This window comes from Myotis daubentonii, chromosome 1, assembly GCF_963259705.1.
Source record: "Myotis daubentonii chromosome 1, mMyoDau2.1, whole genome shotgun sequence".
In the NCBI taxonomy this organism is placed as follows: domain Eukaryota; kingdom Metazoa; phylum Chordata; class Mammalia; order Chiroptera; family Vespertilionidae; genus Myotis; species Myotis daubentonii.
Genome location: NC_081840.1, coordinates 3,237,067 through 3,256,201, shown reverse-complemented (window position 1 = coordinate 3,256,201; position 19,135 = coordinate 3,237,067). Strand labels below are relative to the sequence as shown.

Here is a 19,135-nt window from a genome sequence, read left to right as displayed (position 1 = left end):
GAGGGAACTTTGGCCACAGAGACACCAAGGGGAGAAGACTGGGTAAAGATGGAGGCAGAGTTCAGAGTGACGATCCTATAAGCCAAGGGATGGCCAGGACCGTGGCAGCCCCAGGAGCTGAGAGAAAGGCCGGGGACAGACCTCCCTCAAGCCCCCCAGAGGAGCCAACCTGCTCACGCTGAGTTTCCACTTCTGGACTTCCCAACGGGGAGGGAGGGAAGAAGTTCCATTGTTTCAAGCCACCCAGTTTGTGGCCATTCGTTACCACAGTCTTAGGAAATCAATACGACCTCCTCAGGGAAGTGGTACAATCATGGCTTTCTTTTTATGGCTGAGCACTTCTGAGCTCTTTCTGGATTTCTTCATTTTCCAGCGGTGAACGATGGAAAAGGGTGAAAGAGCTTAGTGGGACTCAGGACCCCAAACAGTGCCTACCACATAACCGACGCTCAAACCGTAGGTTGAAGGACGGCTGAATGGAAAATACTTTGTGGGTGATATGACCCTTGGACGAATTTTTAAAATTACAGTTTACGTTCAATATTAGTTTGTATTAGTTTCATGTGCACGGCATAGGGGTTAGACAATATCTACTTTACAAAGTGTTCCCTGATATTTCCAGCACCCACCTGGCACCACCCATAGTCTTGCAATATTTTTTACTGTAATCCCTATGCTGTGTACTTTATGTCCCCGTCCCCGTGACTGATTTGGATTTATTTATCTATTTATTTTTTATAAAAACATATTTTATTGATTTTTTACAGAGAGGAAGGGATAGGGATAGAGAGAAACGTCAATGAGAGAGGAACATGGATTCAGCTGCCTCCCTCACACTCCCCACTGGGGATGTGCCCGCAACCAAGGCACATGCTCTTGACAAGAATCGAACCTGGGACCCTTCAGTCCACAGGCTGACGCTCTATCCACTGAGCCAAACCGGTTAGGGCACTGATTTGGATTTATATTCTTATCAGCTGCGCGCTTCGGCTACGGTGGTGGAGGGGAAACAGAGCCCAGTTAAGGGGTCAGAGACCTGGTTTCTATTTCCAGGTTCTGCCTCCAACTCACTACGTGATCTTGGGCAGGTCCCTTCCTTCCGCTGAGCCTCAGTTTCCCCTCATTAACAGGGGAGGACTCAGGGCTGCACCCGCGATCTCGGGGGTGGGGGTGGGGGTGGGGAAGAGGACTTCCAGGTGGGGTGGCTGTCTAGCCTGGATTCGGACTGGGGTCCTGGGGTCCTGGCTGTGCCCAGGAAGAGGGACCCTCTCTTAGGAGGGGCCCGGACAGCAGCCCGCGGCACAGGACCTCTCAGGGTTCGGGACCCGGGGCGCTGGAATGGAGTTGGGGGCCGGGGTCCCGCCGCCGCTCACCTTCCCAATGTTTCCGCTGCTGTAGGAGTCCAGCAGGTTTATAAACACCCTCTGGACCCGGATAACTTTCTCCGTCCGGACGATATCCTCTTCTTCGGCCATGGCGGGAGCCGCTCTGGTAGCTACGGGGAAAGCGTCCCTTTGGTTGCCACGGCGGCGAGGTCAAGGCCTCCGGACCGCTGGGCCAAAGCCGCTCCCTGGGGGCGGGGCCTAGGGCGCTGGGCGGGGCGTCCGTGGGTGGGCGGGGCCACTGGTTCCCCGCGCTCCCTGGGCTCTGCCCCGCCCACTGTGCCTGCAGCCCAGGTCCCACTCAGCCCTGCTACACGCCGGGTGCCCTCGGGCAGGGCGCGACCTGTTCGTTTTCTGCTCTTTCATTCGGAAACTCTGGAAACACGCCCCAGTGTCCACTTGGCAGGGAGGACTGGGAGGACTACAATTATTGATCAATCTGATGAGAAGGTTGAGCTACCGCCTAGGCCTTCCCTGGAATTGGAGTTCATGTGAAATGGCCTCACCGGGAGGACCTGGCATCATCCTCTACTGTAACAGAGAGCGTTGCCCTGGAATTTCGGGTCCTGGACACGCGAACAACAGCATGGGTGGCCCCCCCTGCGCAGCCATGCTGCTTGGTCCCTGGGGCTCCCCTGGCCTAGGGGTCATTTCCGGAAAGACCTCTGGAATGGGTGGGGTGGAGGCAGCCGGGGGGGCCACGGTGCTGGGGACCCAATCGCCCACATTCACTCAGGGATGGAATTTAGGTTTGACCTTTCCAAATAAGACTGCGCATGCAGTTACCCACAGCAACCGACAAGTGAAAAGATGACACTCCACTTAAGATTACATCTTGCCATTTGTTATCTTGATTCTATTGAAATATTTTTGTGCTTTAAACATTGACTTGTTCAATGTAAATATTTAACACATGCAGCAATTTTTATTTTATTTTAAAAATACTGCTTGCCTTAAAAAAAAATGCAGGTGGCCCGGAGCTCCAGAAAACTGGGAGGCTCTGGGCTGTCAGACACTCAGATGTGGCTGAGTTACAGTTCTGCAGCCTTTTGCTGGAGCCTGGGACCCATCTTTTAACCTTTCCCAAGCTGTTAAATTGGCTGTAAAACAGGGGTGAAACCTCCAGTCTAGAGGGCTGTTAGGATTAAATAAGACATGCATGAGAGCTTTTTCTGAAATGGTCTCCAAAGGTGCAATTGCTTTTATTCTGTAAGCCTAAGGCACACTGCTACAAATGGGAGCCTTTCATTCCTTTTTTTTGGGTCCTCACCCACTTTCCTTGTTGATATGTTTCATTCGAGCTTCTGTTTTGATAAAATAATTAACACTGACAATCTGCACTCAATTTTGGAAAAGATTGCTCATAGTAACAGTCTTTCTAAAAAATTATCAACAAAAAAATGCTGTCAACTTAAATATAAAAACTCATCACGACCCGTGCAAAACTCGATGGACTATCTTCCACCATCCTTTCAGATGGCTTGTTAGATCAAATATTCTAGAACTCCCTAGATGCCTCATTTCCAGATTTTTAGTTTGTTCCTATTGATATGAAGTTTAACAGGTAAGTACTTCGAAAGTTATCTACTGGTCATGCTACTATAAAATATCTCACCTGCGTTTCCTTCTCCCAGTTCACACTACTGATAACGGGTCAGTGTGTTTGTGCCAGAGTTATAGGGGGATTGCTTCCGGAGAATTTTACAGATGGTAGGTTGGGGGGTTGTTAATTCTGTCATACCAATTAACACAGCTTTTATTGTTATTCCTTCCCTCTTTTAAAATCAGCTCTCATATAAAGAGAATTCAGGAGCTGCTTTCATTGACGCTCACTGTGGGCTATGCTGTGGCGTCAGAAGACCCATGTTCTGCCCAACTCTACTGCTTACAGGTGGGCCGCTGAGCACGTCCCTCCATCTGTCCAAGTCTCAGCTCTGTTCTCACAAAGAAAGGGGTAGAAGGCAGAGTTCCAACGTTAACATGTCACGAAGACTCTCCGAGTTTTCCTAACCTGTTCTCCCTTGACAGTCGACACATTTTGTTTTTGAACACTGGAGAGAGAACGGTGCAGTGTGCGATGGAAGAGCTATGACCATGATCCCACACACACTGATTTGCTCTGTTGGAAGTGTAACCATTGATTCTGGACCCCGGGGAAAGGTGGGAACGGGGTCACCATGGGGAATGAGGATCCTGGGAGCACACACAACTGAACACAGGTTGGTGCTTTTCCTAGAGAGGGAGGTTCTTCAGCTAGCTTGAACCCCAAATCTATTGCTTCCCCTTCAATTAGTACATACAAGCAAATGTAGAAAATGTGAGAAAGTACAGAGAAAATGAAAACTACCTATCTTATCACCTGCTGAGGACTATGAACATGCAGAATATTTTATTTCATTTTCCTGTTCACATAGAAGAGTATTTTCCAAAATAAGTTAGTTTCTTATTTTTTTCATGTAGTTCAATTTTCTCCATTGTCAATTCCCCCATCAATGTGGCATAACTTAATCACTTTTAGAGCCATTCCAATGGTTCATTAGAGAAAATGAACATCCTTGCGGTATATGTCCTCGGAATCGCTCACCATGCTAACTGGCTAGCACCGGAACAGAAGTTATAAACTTTGTAAAGGCTCTACCACCAATGTTTGCCAGAATATCTTCCAACAGAGGTAAGAGTGCCCTCTCACTAAATCCTTACTGGTATCATTATATTTAAACTAGAGGCCCGGTGCACAAAATTCCTGCACTGGAGGCGGGGGGGGGGGGGGGAGTCCTCAGCCCGGCCTGTGCCCTCTCACAGTCCAGGACCCCTTGAGGGATGTCCACCTGTCTGCTCGCTGCTCCTTAGTGCTGCTGCGGCAGCAGGAGAGGCTCCTGCCACCGTCGCTGCGGTCGCCAGCCGTGAGCCCAGCTTCTGGCTGAGCGGCACTCCCCTTGTGGGAGCACACTGACCACCATGGGGCAGCTCCTGTGTTGAGCAGCTGCCCTGAGTGGTCAGTGTGCATCATAGCGACCAGTCATTCTGGTCATTCCGCCATAATGGTTGCTTAGGCTTTTATCCTATACTAGAGGCCCCGTGCACGACATTCATGCACTGGGGGTGGGGGTGGGGGGGGCTGAGGCACCCCCCTTCCCCCACTGCATGAATGTCGTGCATGGGGCCTCTAGTTATATAGAGAAATTATTAAATGATTAAGTGAAATGGCCTAACATAGCCAAACCTATTTACCTTTCTTGAATTACTGGTCAGGTTGAATATCTTTCAAGTAGTTACTAGTGGACATCTGTATTTTTTTTTTTCTGAATTGTTTATATCATTTGCTCATTCTCATTTTTTAATTTTTTTATTTAAAGTTATTTTTCCCTTTTCCTTTGGAAGTGTAATCAAGGCTTTAAGTTATCTGCTTTAACCAATCTAGGTAAAATTGAGGTTTCACAATCTAGTGGAGGTTTTATTATCAGCGTTTTACTAAGTCTTCTCTCCAAGTTGCTCTTTCATAGTAATAAAAAGAACTCACCTCACATTAAAATGTAACAATACTAAATTCAAAAATGGAAATGATATTGCATTGGCTTACTCCCCAGATCTCTTTGGAAAAGGTCACAGCTTAAGAGCTCTATGTCACTAAGCATTGATTAACCTTTCAAGCAACACCACTGTGGCAAGACTTTGGAGTGAAAAGTCCAGGTTTTATACACTCTTCTATTTCTATTAAAAAAAAAAGAAAGAAACAGAAGCTCTTGGAATCAATCATTTATCACAAAATGAACAATTTCAACTTTTAAACATACAGTTATTTTTTTCTGCATACTTAACTCAAAATGAACAGACAGAATTTTATCCAAACTTTACAGTTAGCCTGAGATTGTTCAACCTGAAGTTAGACTTCACTGCCCAAACAGTTAAGCATCTGAAAGCAAAGCTGAGAATGAATATGCATATCAACCATAATGAAAGCATTCCAATAGGGCTCGGAATAAACAGTGACGGAACCAAACTCTAATTCGCTCTGGTCTACAAAAACTTCAGAGCCTGAAAGTACCCATTACTTAATAATGATAGAAAACAAAGCCTGCGAATGACAATTTCTGAAGGAGTGTTCAGATGCAGAATTCTAGTTCAACATTTCTAACAGCTGCTGCTTTTGACTATTAGTATTAAAAAAACTTCCCCAATCCTTACTATTCAACATGTTTTTGAAAACACACAGCAGCATGGTACAGTTTACTAAGTTTATAAATCTTAGTACTTGTAACAAAATATAAAATACAGATTTCTCCCTTTTTCAAATATGAAGTCTCGGAATGCTTCCGTCATCCTTTGGTTTTCAAACCCATACAATGCACTCAGATTACACTGTGGGTTTGGCATTGAGACGAAACATTGCACATCTGCTGGGAAGGAGGGTGCTGTGGGAATACCAAAGTACTACATTATAGAAAGTAAACACTGAGGCGAAAATACTTTCTGAATATATACTGTACATCATGTAAACAAACATTTATAATAAGAATCAACACAGGCCAAACGACTGTTTTTTAGCAAATCAGAATCTTCTTTCTTTTAAATCCCACACACTGAAGATACTTTTTGTTAAGAAAAAGAATGGAGCCTGTTCCTGTATTTGCTTATGTGCTTAAACACCTTGGAGAAAGTTATTACATTCATTTGCTAACGGTTGTCCTCTTAGTTCGCTGGCTGTTGCAAACAAGGAATACAGAACTATCTCAGTCCCTGTTGTTCATTGAATACTAGCTAAGTAATATATCTTTAATTCATCTTCATCAGTCCATATCAGTAATATAAATAGATGAAGTGATTCAGTGAATTTCAAATTTTGTGCAGGGGAAACTGGTTGATAATTTGTTTCCGGTAAGGCTAGTACCAAAAGAAGTATTACAAAGTTAGTCCAAGTTAGGAGTAAGCCCCTGATTTAGCGAGCTGAACCAAAGTTTACATGTAGGTCCTTTTAAATCCTACATTACTGTGCAAATCCAGAAGTTCCCATGTGATAGAGAGTGCTGGCAGCAATCGAAGTCCTGGATAACAGAATGAAACACTGATTTGGTTTTGAAATGCAGAGATACTACATGAAGAAATGTGAATGTCTTAATGATGGTATTACAGCAATTCCCTTCATGAATCAGGAACTAAGAAAGACGATTCATTACTCAATAATGTTCTTGTCAAAAGCCAAATTTGAAGCAAGAAAAGATAAAGACACAAAATCAAAGATGCATTTTCTATGACCTTATGCAAGAATTTCAAGCTTTACATCAACATTTTGTACCAGCAGCCACCCCCTCTCAAAGGAAAAAGCTTAGTCATGACTGTCCATCCCTTTTCAAAGCTTCCAATCTTTGAAGGAGTGCGTTTCCGAAGGCCTCCCGATAGGCGGGGCTGAGCGTGTCCAGCAGGGAGTAGACCGTTTCATGGTAGGGACTCTGTAAGTGATCATCCACCTGGTCAAAAGCATAACCTACTATCTACAAGAGAAGAGGGAATTCAATAATTAGATTTCCTCATGACAGCGCAAAAACCAGTTGTTTACCTGGGTCATTCTCTAATGACACTTTTTTCAATCAATAGTTAAAATGTGCATATTTTAATATATTTTTAAAATGTTTAAGCAATTTACAACTTATAGGAATAACCCCTGCAAAACACTCTCTTTGTCATTTCCCCCCCAAATTTAATGGTTTGATTTACCAACTCCTGGTCCTAAAACAAAGGTAAAATAGAGAAAAAAATTAAAAAGCTATCAAAAGCAGCGTTCCATTCTCATAATTTAAAACATGATTAAAAAAATAAAACATACTTCAATTTAATTACACATGTATTGAGAGCCTGCTATATAAAAGCACTATAATAGATAATATATCCACTATTTACTTAGCTTCATATGTAAGACTTCTGACTCTAATCAGAACCGGCCATACCTCACCATAGCTACCTTAGAACTAATCCTTTGGACTCTTTCTCTATAAAGAATTCTAGAAAGTATTTATAGCTTTAATCCTCCTGTATGATTATTTATCTGAAAGGCCATTTCACATTACTAATACATTACTTATCTAATAGGGAAACGAATGCACAACTCAGTGAGAAAAAAGGGAATGTTACTGTTTTATTTATTTTTCTTTAAATGCAGCTGCTAAAGCATTTCTCTCCACCAAGATTATATAAGACATATCACAGTTCACCAGCACAGTACAGGGCAAAATTACTTTAGCCTTTGTTCACTTGACTAAAGCTTGTGAATTCCCTCTGTAAGCGTTGAACTGTTATGCCATCTAGTCAATCCGTAGGAGACGCAAGTTCCTGTTAGAAGTAGGAGTGGTTTTGATGAAAAGCAGAGGCAGACGCCCGCGGAGGATGACACACACGCCTCTTCAGAACCATGCTTTACTGCAGCGCTTTCCACGCGCACAGCAGCTCCCTATACGCAGGGGAGATGTTCCAAGACCCCCAGTGGATGCCTGAAACCATGGACAGGACCAAGCCCTATATGTACTTTCCCCATACATACCGTACATACCTATGATAAACTTTAATTTATAAACTAGGTACAGTAAGAGATCAATTAATAACTAATAAAACAGAACAATTATAACAATATACTGTATTTACAGTTATGTAAACGTGCTCTCTCTGATAACCAATCTGGTACCTGAGACAGCTGCTAAATGGCTAACGGGCGAGTAGTGTATATAGCTCGGGTGTGCTGGACAAAGGATGTCCTGGGCAGTACGGAGCAGGGTGGCACGGGATCTCACCATACTACTCAGAGAGGTGTGCAACATAAAATGTCTGGGGTTGGCAGAAGTAGGTTTACAGCTGTGAGTACCCGAAAGTTTATTTTTGTATTATTATTATATTATTTATTTGTATTATTTGTCTCATTCTTATTATTTTGTATCCTTACATATATATATATATATATATTATATATATACATATATATATAATATATATATATATATATATAAAATTTTTTTTTAAATGTATTTTTTTTACAGAGAGGAAGGGAGAGAGATAGTTAGAAACATCGATGAGAGAGAAACATCGATCAGCTGCCTCCTGCACATCTCCTACTGGGGATGTGCCCGCAACCCAGGTACATGCCCTTGACCGGAATCGAACCTGGGACTCTTCAGTCCGCAGGCTGACGCTCTATCCACTGAGCCAAACCGGTTCCGGCACTTATTTATATATTTTTTAAAATATATTTTTATTGATTTCGGACAGGAAGGGAAAGGGAGATAGAAACATCAATGATGAGAGGGAATTGATCAGCTGCCTCCTGTATGCCCCCCACTGGGGATCGAGCCCACAACCCGGGCATGTGCCCTTGAATCCCAGACACTTCAGTCCACAGGCCCACCCTCTATCCACTGAGCCAAACCGACTAGGGCTGTATCCTTAATTATAATTTATCTTTTACATAATGATGGCTGGTATTTTAACCTACTTTTGCCCACCCCTGTATAAATTGTGATTTTCCATTGAGTATTTTCAAGCCATGGTTGACCACAGGTAACTGAAACTGTGGAAAGTGAACATGTGGATAAGGGAGGGTCCATTGTATTATAATTGTTGTTTTTTCAAAGATAAGGAGATTTAAAATATATATGTATGTATATTTTTATTGATTTCAGAGAGGAAGGGAAAAGGAGAGAGAGAAACATCAATGATGACAGAGAATCGGTGATTGGCCTCCTGCATGTCCTCCACTGGGGATTGAGCCCACAATCCGGGCATGTGCCCTGACCAGGAATTGAACTGTGACCTCCTGGTTCATGGGGTGACACTCAACCACTGGGCCACACCAGCTGGGCTGTATTACAGTTCTGTTTGCCCCTTTCTGATCCCTGTAAGACTGGTCTTCCTAATAGGATAGGGATCATATCTTATTCAAAGTTTCATTTCCAATTCCTAACACAGGATAGTTGCTCAATGAACGTTAACCGAATCAGACTGAAAAAAAATTTAAGTACCTACATGTCAAGCTTTATAACTGACCTAGTTCTTTCTCTATACTTTATTCATATAATTATCCTCCAATTCTTTCTGGTTTTTAAATTTATCAGAACCAATCGTATTTCACCATAGCTACCTTAGAATTAATCAATGTAAAATATAATTAACTTATCCAGGGTCATTTATCTCTACTTTTGATTTACCTACTTCTACTTAAGATCCATTTCTGAAGACAATAAGCTTTTAGTACAAATTGAGGGATTGAGAAAGGAGTGTACAAAACTAGTTAATTCAAGTTTCACTAAGCTAAGCAGCTACCTGCATGGCAGCTGTGAGGGAACTGAGAGCAGTCAAGCTGCTGGCTTTGCAATTCGCTTCAGTGCAAGTGATCCTCAACAAGGAGTACACGGAACACGTGGCTCATCTGCTTCTGAAGGAACCGAATCTAGTGAAATAGGGAGGTTCATGTAGCCTTTGAACATAGCATTACATGACATTCTCACCTGCTTAGGCCTTGGCCTCTACTTTATGATTCTGTGCAACTTTTGAAACAGAAAAGTCAGAGATCTTTCATTGAGATTGAATATTAATTAATTAGTAAAGTTACAATTAAATTTTGGAGTTTCTAATACTACTCCTTTGTTTAGCAGGTCAAAATTTTTATAATAGTTGTGTTTTTTGTTTTTTTAAATGAAAAGTTGATTTCAGGTGGTACTTTCTACTATTCTAAACTCAGGATTCTGGTATAAGGATTTAAGGTTACTGCCTAGAACAGCTCACCTGTAATAAAGAGCCAATAGGACACTCTTGGAAATTCAGAGGTGCAACTGTCTGCTGCGACGGGACTTTGATCTAACAGCTGGGGAGCAGTGGAGTCAAGTATGTTGTTTTCACAGAAGAGACATTTGTAAGAGGTGGAAGAAGATCCTCTCAATACAATGCCTATAAAACTCAGCCAATACAGGGAATGCCTAATTCTGGTGCACATTATTTAACCACAGATAAGAAATAAATAAATTTTAGGGGTGATCGATCATTAAAACAAAGTAATATTGCCAATCAAATTTTTTTAAAAAATTCAATTTCCCCATGTTAGTGAGAGACTTGAGTATTATTAAAAATTCCTAGATAAAAGTTTTCCTTTAAAAATCCCTGTTAGCTGCTGAGTGTTGAGTTCTCATTTAACACTCGTCCCTACTCCCTGACCCCTCTTTGATAAAGTGGTAAAGTATAAATACTTCCTTTTTCCAAAAAGAAAAGGCACTCACCTTAAGCCCTGCTTCAGTAAGCTCCAGGCAGTATCTGTTCCTTTCTCTCGTTTCCACGTTGATATAGGCCACATCATCTGCACAGCGCAGGGCTTTTGAGACAAACATTGTGTTCACGGCAAAGAGAACATCATTCACAACTGCTTCAGCTTCTAGCCTCATGTCTTTCATGTCAGTCCCTTCAAAACCATTAAGCTCTGCATTTTCTTCATATCCTGACATACTGCTTAGCTCCATGGGATTACAATCCGTCTCCATCCTGCAAAAAAGTAGACATGAATCTTTACAGAAAGACACTCCAGATATTGTTGTTTGATGAAACAATGCCTGACGTGCCTTCCTATTGCTACTTAGTAGACAGCATGAACTAGTCAACAACTTTTCTGGAAAATATTGTTGAAAACCATTTCTAATAGTTTTTTTTACAGCAAAATTATCTAGACACCTATAGATTTTCAGAAAAAAACAGCCACTGTTCTCCACTTTCCCCCCAAAAGTTAACTCCCATATTGATAGGAATTGAGAATATTAATTTTTAGTTATTTCAAACAATGTCTCAGTAAAAGCCTTAGTACATCTTTTTAAATGTGTAATTACTCTTCTAGGATATTTAAAACTGTAATTGCTGAGTCAAAGCACATGCTCATTTTAACTTTCAATAGGTACTGCCATAATGCTGATTTACCCTTCAAACAAACAAACAAACAAACAAACAAAGGCTGTATGATTTATACTCCACCAAGAGACTATGCAGGGCTATCCTCTTTTTTTTCTTCCCCACATTCTTTCCAATACTTTTTAATATTTGCCAATTTGAGAGGTAACAAATGAAGTCCTCAGTCATTGACACCCTTCACCCCCCTCAGAGAAACTGAAAAAAAAAAAATAAAAAAAATCTGGGTAATTTTTTGGGGGTATTTTTCTGAGCTTCTGGGTGATTCCATACAGTCAACTCTAAACTACTAGCAAAAATCTTAAGGAGCTAGAGCTCCTATAGTTGTTGTCATTTACTCATTAGACAAGTCAAAACTATGCCCTGGCTGGTGTGCTCAGTTGATTTGAGTGCTGTCCCAGGCACTGAAAGGTCGCTGGTTTGATAGCAGGTCAGGGCACATGCTTAGCTTTTGGGTTCTATCCCTGGTTGAGGTGTGTACGGGAGGCAACTAATCGATGTTTCTCTCTCACTCTTCCTCTAAAAAAAAAAAAAAAAAAAAATTTTCTTAAAAAGTCAGAACTATTTGCCAAAGGCAATTTATAATAAACTATGTAAAGCTATTAAAAACTCACACAGCAAATGTACAAATAATACATTCTTTCAGTCCTATTTCAACTAATGATATGCTTTAAAGATCCTTTTTTTGAGCCTCCTACAGAACTTTCAAGAATTAGTCACTCCTAACAATACAGGTTAATTATAAAATTACCAATTATTGTTGGATCCATTTGTCAGATAACTGAAATCTAATACTGACTTACTGTATGAGATAGTGAAAATATTTGTTTTCTAAAATTTCTACTTTACTCTAAAAATAATCATTATACTCCTTTATACTTGGTTTTATGTATAGAAAATTAGCTCATTTTATTTTTTTACAGCTAGTTTGAAGACTTCGAAGCATGAATCTTTTAACATCATGAATACCAAACATCTTTTTTTTTTTTTTTGGCTTCAGTAATCCAGTATCTCAATTAGAGATGTCAGAAATAATAATAATCATTACATGAAAAAGATGTTTATACGAAACAGCTTAGCAGTATATAAAGTTTTTAAAGCAAGAGTCCAGTTAATTGCAATTAGGACCTTAGGGAAAGATGAAGAATTCAATACTAGGATGGAAGAAATTCTCACAGGTCAGGAAGTAGGTCATCAAACTGTTGTGTACTAATTAGCACCAAGGGGCAAAAAAAAGAAAGACACTTAAGACTGAAGATTATTTTTCTAAAATGTCTTTGAATGACAGATAAAAAAGCAGACATTCAGAACTTTTGCTAATACACAAATAAAAAAAGAATTTACTTTTGAAGCATTACACAAATTGATAACATTTGAGACTTACTAGTACTTTTAAAAGACATTATTATAATTTCTTTTTTGTTGGTTGTAACAAGCTCTTATCAATATCCTTTCCCCGTCCTAATAGCACCCAGATTTTCTAAGGTGAATCATAACGCTCCTTTCTCCTACTGAGTAAAGTAATTTGGGTGATACTGACCCCCACCCAGTTAGAGTGCCCTAAACTAACAATACACGAAATTCTTTCTAGTCACCTTAATCCAGAATAGAGCACAGAGCTCAGCTCCTTCTGGCTGTCATCCTGAGATGGGAGATACTGGGCCAAGACGGTGCTGAAAATGGGAAAAGAACAGAGCCAAAAGGTTGACTGAGAAACGTTGCCAGAGTTCTGATGGCTGCCTAACCTTTGCACTTTTCAGTTATGGGAGCAATAAATTCCAGCTACTTTCCTGGCAACTGAAAGTATCCTAACTGATTTAGGAGACTACCCAAAATAAAAAGCAATGATTGATCTAGCTCTTCAACAGCTTTATAGAAAAGGATGTAAATAAATGGAACCCTAATGATATTTTTATACCTGTCATATACAAAGTGCTTATAAAGCTTTGTAGAATTTGAATATTAATATGTTTCTATATTAGTTTGCATTGCTGCTGTCACAAATTATCACAAATATAGTAAATTAAAACGACACAAATTTATTTTCTTACAATTCTGGAGGTGAGAAATCTAGGAAGTTCCTTTTGCCATTTAAGGCATCATGTTCACAGTTTCTGGGAATTAGGACATGGGCAACATGGGTGGGAGGCATAGTCTCTGTACCACAGTGTCCATATGCTATCAGCAGGAAAAACAGTGTTCAGATAGTTGAAGAGACTTCATTTTCTGCCCTTTCTTTTTGGAAAAGTTAATTAATATATTGGATGGGCAATATAAACAGCTAGTTTACATGGTTCTATTAAAAGGAGGCTCAGAGTACTTGCCAAGTTCACTGTCTCCTTTGGAAAGGTTCCTTAACTATAGGTTTCATGCTTTGTAACTCCAGCACCATCATCACTGCACAGGTATTTTAGAGTTAACCATATAGTTACCATTTCTGGTGCCCTCATTCCTTTGTGTTGATCTACATCTGGGTCTATAACCTGTACCATTTTCCTTCTGCCATTCAATTTTCCTTCAACATTTCCTGCAGTATAAATCTGCTGCTGTTAACTTCTTTCAGCTTTTGTATATCTGAACAGGACTTCCTTTCACCTTCCATTTTGAAAGGTATTTTTGCTAGGTATAAAAATCTTAGGTTGACAGTTTGCCCCCCCCTTTCAAGACTTTAAAGATGTTTCTCTATTATCAGTTTGCTTGCATTGTTTCCTATGATAAATCTGATCCCATTGTTATCTTTGTTCCACTTGGTATAGTTTTATTTTCTTTCTTTTTCTTTAATATATTTTATTGATTTTTTACAGAGAGGAAGGGAGAGGGATAGAGAGTTAGAAACATCGATGAGAGAGAAACATCGATCAGCTGCCAAGGTACATGCCCTTGACTGGAATCAAACCTGGGACCCTTGAGTCCGCAGGCTGATGCTCTATCCACTGAGCCAAAGCGGTTAGGGTGGTATAGTTTTTTTTCATGTTTCTTTTTCTTTGGGTTCACTGAACCACTTGCTTGTGGGTTTATAGTTTTCAATAAATTTCAACAAATTTTGCTAATTATTTCTTCATTATTATTATTATCTGTCCCTCCTCTCTTTGGGGGCTACAATTTCATGAATATGAGTCCAAGTGAAGCTGTCCTATTCCTCACAACTTTGTTAATTTTTTCATTTTCTTTTCTGTTTCACTTTCAATAGTTTCCATTGTTTTGTCTTCAGGTTCACCAATCTTTTCTTTTGCAGTATCTAATCTTTTCTACTTGGGTCACATACCTATAGTAATCATGTGTCAAAATGTATTTAGCTCATGAATGAAGGAACCAATAAGATATTAAAGTTGATGTAATATAGGAGAGACAAAATCAGTGAAGGGAGTATGTTTGTTATAAAATCTTCCGATTTTATTTTCCTTTTCTGATATTTGAAATTTCAGGCATTCTATAAACAGCCTAAATGTAATTCTATATTTCAAAAGAAGTCACTTACTATTTAACATGTGAACCTGAAAGAAGTCAATTGTACCTATTACTCAAGAGTTCAGTTCAAACCTCTCAAGGCCTATTCTAATTCCCTGCCAGATGAGATTCCACCTTTTCATACCACTTTGTTTACGCTCCTTTTATGGCAAGTATCATAATTATTACTCACAAACATGTCTTATTATCTTCAAAATATATCCAGAATCCAATTGCTTCTTACCATCTTCACTGCCACTACTCTAGTCCAAGCCACTCTACTTCTACCCATCTGTTCTCAACAAAGCAGTTAGTAAAAACAGGCCAGAATAGGTCACTCCTCTCCTCAAACTCCTTCATCCAGAGTGAGAGTCAATCTATATATAAATAAAAGCCAAGCCACCGGAAGGAACAGTCGCTATGACGGCACTGCGGCGGCCAACAGGCCTGATCGGGACCCTGATTGGCCCCCCCAATCTCCCGTGGCGCCTCCCCCTGGCCAGCCCTGCCCCCCGTTGCCTGCCCATCAGGGGTGGGGCCGGCCAACCTCCTGTGGCCCCTCTCCCCTGCCACCTGGCCTGATGGGCATCCATCAGGTCAGGCTGACCAGACCCCACCCATGCACGAATTCGTGCACCGGGCTTCTAGTCTACACTAATAAAAGAGAAAAATGGTAATTGGCGTATGACGATACCCTTTTCATTGGCTAATCAGGGCTATATGCAAATGAACTGCCAACTAAGATTGGCAGTTAACTGCCAACAAGATGGCGGTTAATTTGCATATGTAGGCACAATGCAGGGAGGCGAAAGGGAAAGCAGGAAGAAGCCCCCTGCCACTGACAGTGATCGGAAACCCAGGGGAGAGCTAAGAGCTGGGGGGCAGGGCAAAGGCGGCCGAGGGGCCGCCTTTGCCCTGCCCCCCAGCCATGATCAGAGAATCAGGTGCCTTTTCCGCCCTGGCCAGTGATAGCAGGAAGTAGGGGTGGAGCCAGCGATGGGAGCTGGGCACGGTCGAAGCTGGCAGTCCCGGGAGCTAGGGGTCCCTTGCCTGGGCCTAAAGCGGAGCCCACGATCACGGGGCCGCTGCAGCTGTGGGTCCCCGCTGCCCGAGCCGACGCCTCAGCCAGAGGCGTTAGGCCTGGGCAGGGGCGGAGCCTGCAACCGCGGGGAGCTGGGTGTCCCCTGCCCAGGCCTGACACCTCTGCCGGAGGCCTCAGGCCTGGTCAAGGGGCCGATCCGGTGATTGGTGATCGGAGGGCGATGAGGGTCAACTCCTCTGGCCGAGGCATCAGGCCTGGGCGGGGGGCTGAGCTGGGGATTGGGGGGATATGATGGTCCCCTTGCCCAGGCCTGAAGCCTGGGTCAGAGGCGTCAGGCTTGGGCGGGGGGTGGAGCAAGCGATCAGAGGGAGATGGGGGTCCCCTGCCCAGGCATGATTCCTGGGCCAGAGGCCTCAGGCCTGGGCGGGGGCCAGAGCCAGTGATCTGGGGGAGATGGAGGTCCCCTGTCCAAGCCTGACACCTCTGGCGGAGGCGTCAGGCCTGGGCAAGGGGCCGATCAGGTGATCAGAGGGTGATGGGGGTCTACGCCTCTGGCCGAGGCATCAGGCCTGGGCAAGGGGCAGAGCCAGCAATCAGAGGGGGCTGGGGGCAGAACCAGTGATGGGGGGAAATGAGGGTCTCCTGCCCAGGCCTGACACCTCTGTCAGAGGCGTCAGGCCTGGGCAAGGGGCCGATCCTGCGATTGGAGGGTGATGGGGGTCAACGCCTGAGGGCTCCCAGTATGTGAGAGGGGGCAGGCTGGGCTGAGGGACACTCCCCGCCCCCACACCCAGTGCATGAATTTCGTGCACCGGGCCCCTAGTGTTCTTATAATGGCCTACAATGCACTACATGACTTGACCCTCCCTCACCCCCTTCCCCTTCACTCCCTCGGGATAGGTCCTTGCACTTGTTGCTCCTCTGCCTGGAAAAGAACTCCAGGTACTTATGTGCCTTGCTACCTAGCTTTCTCCAAGTCTCTGCTAAAATGTTACCTTATTAAATAAGAGGTTGTTCCTTACCCTTCTATATAAAAGTGACAAATCTCCTTGTCTCCATTCTCTTTATATTGTTTTATTTATCTTTTTTAAAGATTTAAAAAATTGATTTTTAGAGAGAGAGGAAAGGAGGAGAGGGAAACATCGATGTGAGATGGAAACATCAATGAGTTGCCTCCCACATTCCCCTGACCAGAATTAAGCTCACAACCCGGGCATGTGCCCTGATGGGAATCAAACTGGCAACCTCTTGGTGCAAGGGATGACGCCCAACCAAGTCACTCCAGCCAGGGTTATATTGCTTTATTTATTTACTAGAGGCCCGGTACATGAAAATTCATGCACTGGAGGGGGGTCCGTCAGCCCAGCCTGCCCCCTCTCACAGTCGGGGAGCTCTCAGGGGCGGGAGGCGACCTGGCGACCAGGGGAAGGTGACACCCCCATCACACCTCTGCTGCTGCCACTGATGGCAGCACAAGCCTCAGCTGGCCCTAGGCAGCGGCCATCTGGGGCTTGCCTGCACCTCGGGCCGGCCCTGGGCGGCTGGGGGACTGAAGGACTCCGGAGGCAGGCGCACGGAGTGGCCGCCCGCGGCCCGGCCTTGCTGTGCGCCTGCCACCCCGGCGGGGCTGAGGGGACTGGGCACCACCACCTTGTGGCTATGGGCATCGTCATCTTTGAGGGCATGACAGTCAATTAGCATATCCCCTCCTTATTGGCTGTGGGCACCACCATCTTTGCAAAAGTGTGAGGGTCAATTAGCATATTCCCTCTTTATTAGATAGAATTTTTTCCCTACAGCACACATCACCATATGGCACATTATTTATTTGTAGAAAAGCAAGCAAGAATTGACTGTAGCAAAAAATATCATGAGGTTCCTTAGAAAGTTAGGGGATAGGTGCCTGTGGGGGAAGAAGAGAGGGGAAGGGAATGGCTTGCTCATGCTTCCTGTATGGAGGACGCCATGGCACATTATTTATTTGATCATTGTTTGTTTCCCCTGCCTTCAATGACAGGCCAGCTCCAGGAGGGCAGGGCCTCGGCTGGCTCAGTGCTGTCTCCCCAGCATCTAGAACAGCCCCTGGCTCGTGCAGGAAATCAGTAAGGATTTACTGAGAAAAGGAATAGCTCTTTGGATGTAGGACATAAGTTCCTTGAAGGTTTTGCCCGATTCTTATTTACCCTTTTCACCTTTCCAGGTGGGAACACTTTCACCTAATGGAGCCTGACCCGGTATTTTTGCATGAGCCGGGAGCAAGGGGGTTGGAAGTCCCTGAGAAGGCTTGGGACAAGCCTCTTAGGAACGTGGGGCACCAACAATCCGACCCACTACGCACTCCAGGCGGCACCCTGGTTCTAAAATGAAAGGGAACCGGAGCGCCCTCTATCGGGCAATATTCGGGGGGCTGTGCTGGTATTTCGAAGGCATTCACGAGTTACCAACAAATAAGCTCTCCTTGCACAGGTCGTCTTCGGCTGCTATTCTTAATTAAACTACCTGGGGCAGGGCTCTGTTTAGGTTCGGTCATCATAGTTGATTTTCACAACAATCCTCGGGAGCAGACGTTAATCGGCTCCCATCTGGCAAAGGCTCCGGGGCAGTGCCGGTGCACAGCGGCTGGGCTAAGCGGCGGCGTCAGGACTGTAACCCGGGGCGCCGGGCTTCCAGGCCGGCGAACCCCGGCGCAGGCCTTTCGGGGCGCCTCCGAGCAGTGCCCCTCGGCAGGAGCTGCCTCCTCAAAGGCAGATAGCCGACGGCGCAGACTCCGGAACGAGGACTTCGCCCACGTCTCCGCGAGGCGGGGAGGGAGCTGGGGGCTGATCAGAGAAAGCAGCTCTGCCCACAAATGCCTCGAAAACTCAAGTTTCCTGGTCCCAGGGCAGCGCACCCAGGACGAAGAGCGCGCCCGCAGGCTGCCAGCCGCCCAGCGGCAACGAAGAGGGAGCTTTGGAGACAATACCTGACCGAGTCGGGCGACGATGAACTTGCTGACAATGAGCAGCACCGGGCAGTGTTCGGGGCGGCGGGGGTGCGCGACAGCGGCAGCGGCAGCTCTCCCCTCGGGGCGGCGTCCGAGATGCCCGGGACGGCCCAGGCCGGACCCGCCTCCGGCCCCTCCAGCCGCCGCCCCTCCCGGCCGGGCCCGCGGCGCCGCGTCCCGCTCGGGGGGTCCCCGGCCTGCCCTCCCCTCCCGGTAGCTCTTCTCGGCGGCCGCCCGCCCGCCCGCAGCCATCCCAGCGGCAGCTCACCTGCGCGCCCGCCGTCCTCCGGGTCTCCCCACCCCGGGCGTCAGGAGCCGACCTGCGGCGCCGCCCCCTCCGCCCCTCGCCCCGCCCCC

The 19,135-nt window shown here is 44.5% G+C and overlaps 2 protein-coding genes across 6 annotated transcripts in view; both read right to left on the bottom strand.

Moving 5' to 3' along the window:
- The window catches only part of AK7 (adenylate kinase 7), a 41,878-nt gene extending 40,381 nt beyond the window's left edge, over nucleotides 1–1,497 (bottom strand). For both annotated transcript variants that reach the window (XM_059686058.1, XM_059686061.1), the window contains exon 1: nucleotides 1,374–1,497. In XM_059686058.1, the coding sequence (XP_059542041.1) occupies nucleotides 1,374–1,475 (102 nt within the window). In that variant the 5' untranslated portion in view covers nucleotides 1,476–1,497. The remainder of the gene's footprint in view (nucleotides 1–1,373) is intronic.
- A 3,626-nt stretch (nucleotides 1,498–5,123) lies between these two features.
- Nucleotides 5,124–19,135, bottom strand: GSKIP (GSK3B interacting protein). Of its 4 annotated transcripts, XM_059686051.1 has the most exons (4): nucleotides 19,047–19,066; nucleotides 12,902–12,979; nucleotides 10,634–10,892; nucleotides 5,124–6,871 (listed from the first exon to the last, which is right to left on the bottom strand). In XM_059686051.1, exons 3-4 carry the CDS (start codon nucleotides 10,889–10,891, stop codon nucleotides 6,710–6,712), a joined length of 420 nt encoding a protein of 139 aa, XP_059542034.1. In that variant the 5' UTR covers nucleotide 10,892; nucleotides 12,902–12,979; nucleotides 19,047–19,066; the 3' UTR covers nucleotides 5,124–6,709. The 4 variants fall into 4 exon arrangements, with proteins under 4 accessions (XP_059542034.1, XP_059542031.1, XP_059542027.1 ...); XM_059686048.1 differs by lacking the exon at nucleotides 12,902–12,979 and having other exon boundaries at nucleotides 19,047–19,135; XM_059686044.1 differs by lacking the exons at nucleotides 12,902–12,979; nucleotides 19,047–19,066 and adding an exon at nucleotides 18,758–18,982.

Excerpts from the sequence above, each read along its gene's own strand:
- GSKIP (XM_059686048.1), bottom strand. The coding sequence starts at position 10,891 with ATGGAGACGGATTGTAATCCCATGGAGCTAAGCAGTATGTCAGGATAT. Across the intron at positions 6,872-10,633 it reads TTACTGAAGCAGGGCTTAAG|ATAGTAGGTTATGCTTTTGA; the intron begins GTGAGTGCCTTT and ends CTTCTCTTGTAG.